General features: G+C 14.0%; 1 protein-coding gene across 1 annotated transcript; it reads left to right on the top strand.

The window, feature by feature from the left end:
- Positions 1–1311: 1311 nt before the first annotated feature.
- Positions 1312–3935, top strand: G6M90_00g034200 (uncharacterized protein; the record flags this gene model as incomplete). Its single annotated transcript, XM_066130142.1, has 2 exons — positions 1312–1485; positions 3930–3935. 2 exons carry the CDS (start codon positions 1312–1314, stop codon positions 3933–3935), a joined length of 180 nt encoding a protein of 59 aa, XP_065986478.1.
- Positions 3936–12854: the final 8919 nt, after the last annotated feature.

A 12854-nucleotide genomic window follows, 5' to 3' on the forward strand; every position in this document is an offset into this window, starting at 1 on the left:
GCAATGTTAAAGCGTGGGGAACAACAAAACAAAAGCAACCTACCTAAATGTATACGCGAAGGCAATTATGCAAGTCTCTTTATAATCTGACGATGAAGCAGCATACTCCGTACCAGACATCAATTGATACGTTATACAATCTCACTATAGGCGACTCAAAAACGCCCGAGGGGACCATAGCCAATCCCGTGCTTACGAGTACGTGGCTCACTGGCCCACGTCAACTCATCGTGGTCTATTTACCATGAATACCACACCGCTACAACAAATTTGCAAATATCATGGTCACCAGCATTTCAAGGAAAGAAACTAGGATCTTTATGCCTGTACACCCTTCCCCATGACGTCCAGTAACTCGGACATTACTAGAAATCTGATCTACAGTTTCGAAAGCTCCTGCGTTTCAGAGTTTGCCAGAGGTTCTAGCCAAGAAAGACTACTAGACAACCAACAACGGTCCTAACCGTGCCGTGCAATAGCCTTGGAAGTCATTTCAATGGTTTCATGGCCCAATCTACTCAAGCACGTCCCCCATGGGGGGGTTGGGTTTCTACCAAGTCCAGACTCCAGAAGCTGATGTAAATGCGCCCACGACTTGGCCGAGTTTCGCCCCAAATTCCCACGACTTGAAATGTTACCTTCGTCATCTATGAGGCTCAAGAATCTGTCGAGTTGCCTGATGCAATGACGCCAGCTGCCCACGACTTCTTCGAGCCGCAGTCAAGGGAGCACATCCCGTCACGGCTGGGCTGATGTCAGACGTACGAAATCTGCCCTGTTTGCGAGGATTCATGGTCGCAGGGTAGTCACGGCTAGCAATTGACGAGGCAGTGTTGCGGGTATAGGCCGCCTTGGCAACTAACAAACAAGCCTTGGCCGGGCCAAGATGGGGATACTTGGTCGGGAGAGAACCGAAAACCAGTGGCCTGAGCCGATACGTAAAGGCGGGCCTGAAGGCTAGTGATATTTGACATCGAGGCACAGAAAGTCTGATGAAGGCTATGGCGGATGAGAGCGACGGAGTAAATTGCCAAGCAGCAACGCGAAGGCATCGTGAGATTACCATAGCATTGTCGTATCAGTGGCTCAGGTCTTTGCTCAGCCACTTCAATAATACGAAGTACGAAGTGGACATTCGGCATATTGGGGGTAAATGATAGAGACCCAGCCGGCTGCTAATGCCATGGATGAAACCATTTACCCAGAGCCCTTCGCCCACTGTCCCCAACTGTATAGAGTCTTGCACAAATGCGGCGGTGACACTAATACGTAGTGTTGGTGCTATAAAAGCAGCACTGTTCTCTGGTCGCCATGTCAATTTGTTGCCCTGTGGGTTTTACCTCGGCACTAGAAGCGGTGGCAGCCCAGAGGCAGAATACCATTCCAGCTGATGGGGATATCGAAAAAACGTCTATAATTGTGGCTGATGCTGTGCCTCCTTTTGGTCACATCGTCTATCACCACTACTACCACCAAGAGCCCTCGGTATTATTCGTCATGCCGTTTTGTCCATAAAATGTCAGTCATTTAAGAGAGGGTATACAGACTAGAAAACCCCTGTTGCATCGTTCCTCTGGGATGAATAAATTATCCTTGTATAAAATTGATGCTGCATGATAGCCCGGTGATACTAATCGTCGGCCCCATTCATCCGGTAACAAAGGTCATCGGGTACAGCATCCCTGTTTCCTGGTACGGACTCTGGAGTAATTCTTCCCGCGTTTGGTGCATCAGATCTTCAACCATCCAGATCTCTCCGTTCAATGTTCAATGTCGGCGAAGCACAGCTAGCTCCGCTCCTGTCCCACTGAATTACCCGTTGGCAACTAAGTGGACTCCCACTTAGTTAGTCACAAAATTCTAGGACAGCCACAAAAGGCCAGGACAGGCCCTACCCAGACCTTTATATATAAATTAGCTATATAATTATAAAAGTATGATTTTTTTTATATTATATAGTATTATATAAGTAAATTTAATTAAAAGCTAGCTATTAAAAGCTTTTTAATATATATATAATTAATAAAAATATAAAAAATAATAGATTTAAGGCCTTTTAAGGCCTTTTAAGGTTAATTAAATTAGGCTTAATTATAAAAGCTACTTATAAGTACTTATAATATTTAATAACTTTTTATAAAAATAACTAGGCTTTTTATTTAGTTTTTATTATTTTATTAGCTTAGAACTTTTTAATATATTATTAAATAATATTTTAAGGCTTTATATAAGCTTTTTTATTTAATATATATTATTAAAAGTATAATAAAACTAATAATAATAATTATAATACTTAATTAGGTATATTTTTATTATATTAAATAGCTTTTTAAGTATTTATAATATTATTAATATTATTAATATTATTATTATTATTATTATTAAAGCTTTTAAGATTAAATTAAATAATATTATTATTATTAAATACTTAATTAAAAGAAAAGGTTTAAAATAATAATAAATTATTTTACTTATAAAAAATTTTATTAAAATTATTTTAATATTCTTAAAAGTAATTAGTATTAATTATATAAAAATCTAGCTAGTTTTTTAGAATAATATTATATATTTTATTTTATATTTTTAAAGCTAAGTATTTAAGAAAATAATTAATATATTTAAGTTATTACTTAAAATTTAAGGTTTTTATATACTTATTAATAATATATTTTTTATTAAAATATTATTTAGCTTTAACTTTTTTTATTTTTTACTTAAAAATTAATTAAATAAATTATAATTAATATTAATATTTCTTTTTTATTTTTATTATAATAATTTTAACTTATTATTTTTAAATATTTTTAAGGCTAATATTTATAATAAATTAATTAAAAAGCTTAATTTATTTCCCTTATTTTTAATAATTAATTAGGCGTGTAATCTATTAATTTTTATTATAAATAAAGCCTTTAACTTATATTTTTAGCGTAAAAGCTTTAATTATAACCTAGCTAATATATTAAAGCCTTTTATAAATTAAGGATAATAAAATATTAATATAATAATTCTAAATTAATTATATAGTATTAATAATAACCTAGAATTATTAATTATATAATAAAAAGCTTATTAAGGCAAGATTTATTATATTTTATTATTTTTATTATTTTTAAATAATTTTAATAATAATAGGCTTAAAGTTTAAGAGCTAAATACTACTTTTTATAAAGCTTATTATAATATTATATCTTAAAAAGCTATTTATAAATATCTTATTAAAAGCTTTAATAAATTATTAATATAAAAAAGCTAGATTTCCTTTTAATAATAATAACTAAATTACTTTTTAATAAGTGTTTTTTATAAGCTAAAAAACGCTTATATTTAATAGTTAAAAAATATATATTAAATAAAGTAAAAAAATAATAATAATAATATTAAATATAATATAATATTTAATAAAATTAAGCTAAGTATACTTTATAAAGCTATTAATAATTAATAATTAAAAAATTTACTTTTTAGGCTTTTAAGAAGGCTTTTTAAATTAAATTTAAGGCCTTATAAGGTTATAAAGCTACTTATTATATTTAAATTAAGCTAATAAAAATATTCTGCTTTATTAGGCTTTTATTAAATACTTTTATAAGCTTATATTAAATTAATATATTTAATTAAGTATAATATTATTATTATTAAAGCTTATATTAATCCTAGTAAAGTATATTTTATTATTACCTTTAATTTTAAACTAGAACTTAATTAAGAAAGTTTTAAATACTAGTTAAGGTAAAATTTAATTTTTAATAGTATTAATAATACTTAAAAAGCTAGTAGACTTTTAATTTAATAAATTAAGTACTTTTATATATTATTTTTAAGTTATAATAATTATAATAATCTTAACTTACTTATAAAGGTATTTAATTTAAAAGCTGCTTTTATTTTTATTTTATATTTTTAATAGGCTAATTATTACAACCCAGTTATAAGCTGCAGCGTAGGTTACAAGTTAGGCCGGCTATATAAGCTATAAGATAATATAAGTATAATAAGTAATAAATTAATAATTAAAATAAGCTATTAATAAGGGAGAGTTTATTAACTATTTAATAAACTTTAAATAAACTAATAATATATATATAATTATAATTTATTAAAACTTTAATAAATAATAAGTAAATATTATAATATATAAAAACTTTTAAAATTACTTTATAAATAAATTTTAATTTTTTAGCTTTTAATATAAATTATTATATTAAATAAGCTTTATTTATAACTTTTTAACTTTAATTACTTAATTATAATTTATAACTTATTATTAATATAATAATTAATTACTTAAATTAATTATTTTAATTATTTTATTAATATAAATTATAATTAATTTATTTTTTAAAAATCTTAGTTATTATATATTAAAAGCTTTTATTTAAATAATTATTATATTATTTTAAGTAATATTTAATAATTATTAAAATAATACTTATAATACTTATTTTATTTAAGGTAATTATATTATTAATACTTTAAAAATTTTAAAGCTTTAAATTTTAAAACCTTATAATTAAATTTATATAATTATATTAATAAGTTAAATAATTTAGCTTTAAATACTAAATACTTATATTAAAATAAAAAAACTTAAAAAAAATTATTAAGCTTAAAATATTAAAACTTTATAATAATAACCTAAAAATACTTTAAGAATTTTTAATTTAGCTTAAAATATACTATTAATTTTACTTAAATAAGTTAATTAATATATAAGTAAAAATATTATATATTAAAAAATATATAATAAATATTATATTTATATAATTTAAATTAATTATATAAAATTATTTTATTAATATAAAAAATAATTAAAAAAATAAAATAAAAAAAATATTTATTAATTATAAAAAATTTAAAAAAATAATTAAAAAAATATTTAAATTAATTAATAAAGTAAAAATTATAATTATTTATATAAATTAATTTAAATAAAAAGAATTTATATTAAAGTATATAATATATTTTAAATAAGTTATTTTAATATTAAATTAAGAAAATAAGCTATTTATATTAGTTTTTTTTAAAAAATTAAAAGAAGAAATTAAGAATAAATTATATAAAAAAAATATATTAAATAACTTTTTAAATTATATAATAATAATAATTTAAATTAATAATAAATAATATTAATAATATATATAAAAGTAATAAAAAAAAAGAATTTAAAACTTTATAAAAAAAAAAAATAATAAATAAACTAAAAAAAAAGATAAAAAAAACTTATTATTTATAATTATACTTTTAACTTTAAATAAATAAAGCTTAATATTATTAAAAAAAATAATAAAAAAAAAAAAAATATTATAATTATAAAAAACTAAAATATTTTATTAATAAATATAAAAAACCTAAAAAAAAATAAAAACTAATATTAAAAAAAAGTAAAAAATAGCTTAATATTATTAATTAATAAAAAAATAAAGTTATTAAACTAAAAATAAAATATAAAAACCTTAATTAAACTTTTTATTATAATAATAATTATTATATTTATATAAATAATAAATAAAAAAAATTATAAACTTTATAAAAAATAAGCTATAAATAACTAAATAATTAATATAAAAAAAACTAAATAAATAATTAATAAAAAAAAAACTTTTATAATAATAAAATAAAAAAAACTTTATAAATTAAAATTATTAAAATATTTAAATAAAAACTTATATTAAGAAATTTTTAATTAAATATAATAATAAATAAAAATAAAAAAAATTTAAAAAAAATAATAATATAAAAAAAAGTAAAATATATAAATTTTTATTTTTTTTAATAAATTAAAAAATAAAATAAAAAAAATAAATATTAATAATAATAATATAATTTTAAATACTTTAAAATTATTTAAAAATAAATAAAATAAGAAAAAAATACTAATAAAACTAATAATTATATAAAAGTAAATTATATAATAATATTTTTTTATATTAATAAGAAAATATTTTATAATTTTTATTATTATAATAAATATTATTATAATATTAAAAAACCTAATATTATAATACTTAAAAAAAAAAAAAAATAATTCTAAACTTTTATTAAAATATAAAAATTATATATAATTAATATAAATATTATATATATTTATAATATATTAAGTATATTTTATAATTAAAGTATAATTAAATATATTTTTAATTAAAATAAAAAAATATTTAATTAAAGTATTATATTTTAAATAAAAACTTTTAAAATAAAAAATAAAAATAATTAATAATAATTAAATAATAATTTTAGAACTTAATTTGAATATACTTATTAAATATTAAGCTTATATAAATTTTATAAATATATATAAATTAAATATATATTAATTATATATATATATAAAAAATAAGTAATAATATTAATATATATATAAAAAAATATCTTAATATATAAAAAAAAATTATTATTTAAGTTATTTTAATATAAAATAAAAAATTATATAATATACTTATTATTAAATTATTTAAAATATATAATAAATAAAGCTAAAAAATAATATAAATAATAATATAAAATATTAATAATATATAAATAAATATAATAAGTATTAATTATATTTAAATAAAAAAATTCTAAAAAAATTATAAAATTAATATATTATAATAAATAAAAGCTAAATAAATAATATTATAAATAAAAGTTTAATTTTAAATATAATAAAAAATATATAATAAATTATAATAATTTAAAATATAAAAAGTATAAAAAAATAAAAAATTAAATTTATAATTATTTATATTAAATATTTAATAATAGGTTTTATTTTAAGTACTTATAAAATAAAATTAAACTTATAAAATAATATTAAAAAATAAAATAATAAATTATAAAAAAATTTATTTTAAAAAACTTAAAAAATAAAATATATTATTTATAAAAAAGCTATAAATTAATATAAAAAAAAATATTAATAATTTTTAATATAATTTAAAATAAATAAAATAATAAAATAATATTAAATATTAGAATTATAAAATATTATATTTATATACTTATAAATAATAATATAATAAATAATTATATTTTACTTAAAATTATTAATTATTATTAATTATTATAAAAATATAAAAAAATATTATATAAGTTAATTAATATTAAAAAAAAACTTTTTATTTATAATAATAAAATTATTAATTAAAAAATTAATTATTTTAAAGTATAAATTTAAGATTATTTAAAAATAATTTAACTTAATATTATAAATATATTAAAATATAATTTAATATTAAAATACTTATAATTATAAAAAAATAATTTATTAATTAACTAAAAAATAAGCTAATTAAAGTAAAATAAAATTTTAAGCTAATAAAATTAATAAAATTTAAAAAAAAAAAAAAAATTTTATTATAACTTAATTTATAAATAAAATTCTAAAAAAAAAATTTTTTAAGTAAATTATTTAAAAACTAATAATAATAAATAAATAATATAAAAATAATAAGTATAAAAAAAAAATAATTAAATTTATTATAATAATTTTAATAATATTATAAACTAAAATATAAATAATAATAAATAATAAGAAAATAAAAGCTAAAATTTAAAAAATTATTATTATTTTAAAAAAAAACCTTATAAATATAAATAAAAAACTTAAAAAAAAAAAAAATAAAAATAATAAAAATAATAAAAACCTAATAATAAAAAAAAAAAAATTTAAAAATATTTTTAAAAAATATTAAAAATATAAAAAATTATTTATAAAAAAATTAAAAATTAAATTACTTAAATATAATTAATAAAATTATAAAATTAAATTAATAAATAAAAAGTTAATAATATTTTATAAAATTTATAATTTAAATATAAAAAAACTTAAAATATTATAAAAATATATTAATAAAATATTAATAAAAAGCTATATTAAAGTATTAATATTAAAAGCTAGATATTTAATTATATTTATTTTAAAAAAAAATAAAAAATTATAATTAATAATAAATTATTAGTAATTAAATATAATTATTATAAAAAATAAAATATTATTATTATTAATATTAGAATTATAAAACTAATTATATAATATAAATTAATTTATTATAATAAACCTAAAAAAAGTATATAACTTAATTTAAATAAAAAAAATTATAAATAAATAATAACTTTTAAAATAAAATTTAAATTATTTAAATACTTAATAATATTAATAAAGCTTATTAATATATTAATAATATTTTAAAAAATAATTAATAATATATTATAAAAATATTTAAATAATTTTATAATAATATATTTTAATAATATATTAATTTTTTTAAAAACCCTAAAAAACTATAAAAAATATATATATATAATATTAAAAATATTATAAAATATTAAATTATTACTTAAATTAATAAAATATAAGTTTTATATATAAAAAGTAAACTTTTTAAAATATATAATATAATTAAATAAAATATAAATAAAAAAAATAAAAATTAAAATAATAAAAAACTAATTAATATTAAAAAATATTAAAAATATATAAAACTTTAAAGGTTTTATAAATTATTATAAAAAATTTATTAAAAATTATAATAAAATTATAATATTTTTAAATAAATTTATTAAAAAAATAAGTAATAAAATTAAAATAATAAAATATAATATACTTTTAATAAAATTAAAAAATTTATTATATTTAAATTTATTTTAAAAACTTTTAACTTAAAAAAAAAAATAAAATTAAAAATTAATTTTTTAAATTTTATTTTAAAAGTATAAATTAAATAAAAAAATAATAATAATAAATTATATTTTATTATATTTTACTTAAAAAAACTTTATAAAATAAAATTTAATTATTTTATTTATAATAAAAAATTTTTAATAATTATTAATACTTTTAAGAAATTTAAATATTATTTTATAAAAAATAAATATAAAATTAAAATATATATTAATTATAAAAATATTTTTTATTTTATAATAATATAATAATTAAATAAATAATAAATTTAATAAACTAAATATTTTTTAGAATTTAATTATAAAATTATTTATTAAAAAAAATCTAAAAATAAATAAATAAATACTTTAAGTTAAAATAATAATTATAATATAAAAATACTTATAATAATAAAATAATTTCTTAAAATTAATATAAATAATAATTTTTAATAATAATAATTAAATATTATATTAAAAGTATAAAATAAAAATCTAATATATAAGAAAATCTAATAATAAGTAAAAAAGAAAGTTAGATTTATAAATATATTAAAAAAATATTTTATAAAACCTAGAATTATCCTAAAATATTATAAAAAAACTTAAATACTTTTAAAGTTATAAGAAAAATATATTAAAAAAATATATAAATATTTAGTTTATAAATATTAAAAAATTTATAAAATATTAAATAAAATATAATAATAATATAATTTTTTAAGAATTAAAAAAATAATTAAAAAAATTATTAATAAATATATATAATATAAAAAAAGTAAAGCTTTATAATATAAGCTATATAAAAAATTATAATTATTATTAATATTAATATAATTATAAAAATTAATAGCTTTTAATTATATTATAAAGCTATTAATATTAAAAAAACTAATAATTAATATAAAATATAATAATATATTTATAATTATAAATAAACTTATAAAATATAAATACTTTTTATTATATAAAAAAATAAATAATATAAAAAAACTTATATATATATTTTTATAAATAATAATAAGTAATTATAAACTATTAAAAAAAATTATATTAGATAAAAAAAATATATTTACTTTTAAATTTTAATAAGTATTTATAATATAACTTAAAATAAATTATAAGTTAAGTATTATATATTATTTATAAATAAATAAATAAATAAAAAAATTAAATTAAATACTTAAATAATATTTATAATATTATATTAATTATTAATAAAATAATTAAGTTAAATAATTACTTATAATATAATTAGTTTATAATAGCTTAATATTAGAATTAATAAAATAAATATTAGCTTATATTAATTATAAATTTAACTTTAAAATATTTTAAATATAATATAAAAAATTATAAGTAAAATAAATAATATTATAAGTAAATAAACTAAAAAAATTATATAAAAAAATATAATATAAATTAAAATTTATATAAAATAAAATAATATAATATTATAATTATAAAAAATTAAAAAAATTAATTTTTAAGAAAAAAAATATAATTTACTTATTTTAATAAAATATTAAAATAATATAATTAAATAATAAATTAAATTATAAAAAATTAAAATTATTTATTATTAAAAAATAAATATTAATAAATAATTATAAATTTTTATTATTAAAAATTATAAAAAATTATTTTATAATATATATTTTATTTTTTAAAAAATTATTAAATAATATATTAATAAAAAAAAATATTAAAATTATAAATAAAATAAAATATAAAGTAAAATAAATTCTAAATATAAAAATAAAAAATAAAATATATTAATATTTTATTAAATAAAAAAACTATAAAAATAAAAAAAATATATAAAAACTTATAAAATACCTAAAAAATTACTAGTATTTATTATAATAATATTATTAATAGCTTATAACTTAATATTAAGTAAAGTATTTTAGTTTAAAATATTAAAAGTATTTTAGTTTTAAGTATTTTAAATAGCCTTAAACTTTTATTATTAAACTTATTTTAATTTATATTTTTAAGCTTTTTTTTTTTTTTTTTTTAATTTATATTTTTTATTTTTTTTAAAAAAGTAAAATTATAATAAGCTATTTTTAGATTTTTTTTATATAAATAATAATATATATATTAAAAATATATTAAATAATTTAAGGCTTTATTTATTTTTAGTTAAGCTTTATAATACTTTTTAATTAATAGTTTTTTTATTAATTTTTTTTTTTAAGCTAATAAAGTTTCTTAATAATATAATTTATTAAAATATATTAATAATATATATTATAATAAGAAAACTTTATATATATAATTTATTATAAAAGTATAAAAATTATTATAAAAATAACCTAAAAAATAATAAAAAATATAATAATTAATACTTTTAATAATTTAATAAAAACTTTTTTTTTAAAATAATAATTATAAAATAATACTTTAAAATTTTATTTATAAATAAAAGTAATAATTATAATATAATTAATAATAAAATAAAATTTTTTAGGTTTATTTATATAATTAAATATAATAAAAGAAAAATATTATAAAAAAATAAAATACTTATAATTAATAAAAGAAAAGGTAAATAAAATTATTTATAAAATAAAGCTTAAATTTTAAGGGTAAAACTATAAAAAAGAGAATATTATATTATAATCTAGTTATAAGCTATAATATAAGTTATAAGTTAAGCTAGTTATATAAGCTATAAAATAATATAAATATAATAAGTAATAAATTAATAATTAAAATAAGCTATTAATAAGAAAAAGTTTATTAATTATTTAATAAACTTTAAATAAACTAATAATATATATATAATTATAATTTATTAGAACTTTAATAAATAATAAGTAAATATTATAATATATAAAAACTTTTAAATTTACTTTATAAATAAATTTTAGCTTTTTAGCTTTTAATATAAATTATTATATTAAATAAGCTTTACTTATAACTTTTTAATTTTAATTACTTAATTATAATTTATAACTTATTATTAATATAATAATTAATTACTTAGATTAATTACCTTAATTATTTTACTAATATAAATTATAACTAGTTTATCCCTTAGGAACCTTAGCTGTTATACTAATATTATATTTATTTATTATTTATTAATAATATTTAAAAAAGCTATTAATAATATTAATATTTGTTATTTTAAAGAATTTTCTTACCTTATTAATAGCTTTAATTAGGGTTCTTAAAAGCTAGGGATAGTTAATAATCTAATAAGGATATTATATTTTTAATAATAAAAGGGCTTTAAGGTCTTAATATAATAGTAGCTTAGGTTTTAAGGTATAATAGGTTTATTTCTTAGAAAGTAAGTCAGGTTAAATATTATAAAATAGCTTTAAGTAGTATTATAATAAGGCTATTAAAAGTATAACTTTTAATAATAAAATTATTACTTAAATTAATTAATAAAAATCTAAATTATTTAATTATAAAAATATTTTTTTTTAAGTATTTATTTATTTTTTTATTATAAATTTAGATTATTTAGATTACTTAATAATTCTAATAATTTTATTTTATTAGATTATTTATATAATTTAATAAGCTATTATATAACCTAATATTCTTATTAGTTAATAGTTATACCTATTCTTACTAGTATAGCCTAGCTTCTTGCGTTTTATATAGTAACGTTTATAATATAATACCCCTTTTTTATTAGTCTTATCCTTAAGGCTATTAAAATAAGCTAGCTAGGGGCTTAGGTAATTTTCCCTTTTTTATTCTCTTTATGTATTATTATATTAGCTAATTATATTTTAAGACCTTTTATTTAATTTTATAAACCTTCTTATAAAATAAATAAGCAGAATACTCTTTTTAAGTTAATAATTAGGAATCTAGTTAATATACCTGCTTATTTTTTTTATTAAGATTAAGGCCTCTAGAGTTATAAGGTGTTTAACGTGGACTTGTCTTATTATTATAAGTATATTTGTTTAAATAGGTCTTACTATAATATGAATTCTTTTACCTTATAGTAATTATATTGTATTAGTACCTAACACCAGAAAGCTAAGTCTAAGTTAAAAGCTATTAAGAAAGAACTTAAAAAGGTAAGCGCTAAAATATATTACTTATAAAAATAAAAGAAATTATAGCTTAAGAAAATAATATATACAGTTATATATAGTATTAATAATATTAAAAAGTTAAAGCGTGTAGAATATAAGGAAGCAAAATAACTTTAAAAAGCTATAAAGGTCCTTTCT

Source organism: Metarhizium brunneum, chromosome 2 (genome assembly GCF_013426205.1).
Source record: "Metarhizium brunneum chromosome 2, complete sequence".
NCBI classification, from domain to species: Eukaryota; Fungi; Ascomycota; class Sordariomycetes; order Hypocreales; family Clavicipitaceae; genus Metarhizium; species Metarhizium brunneum.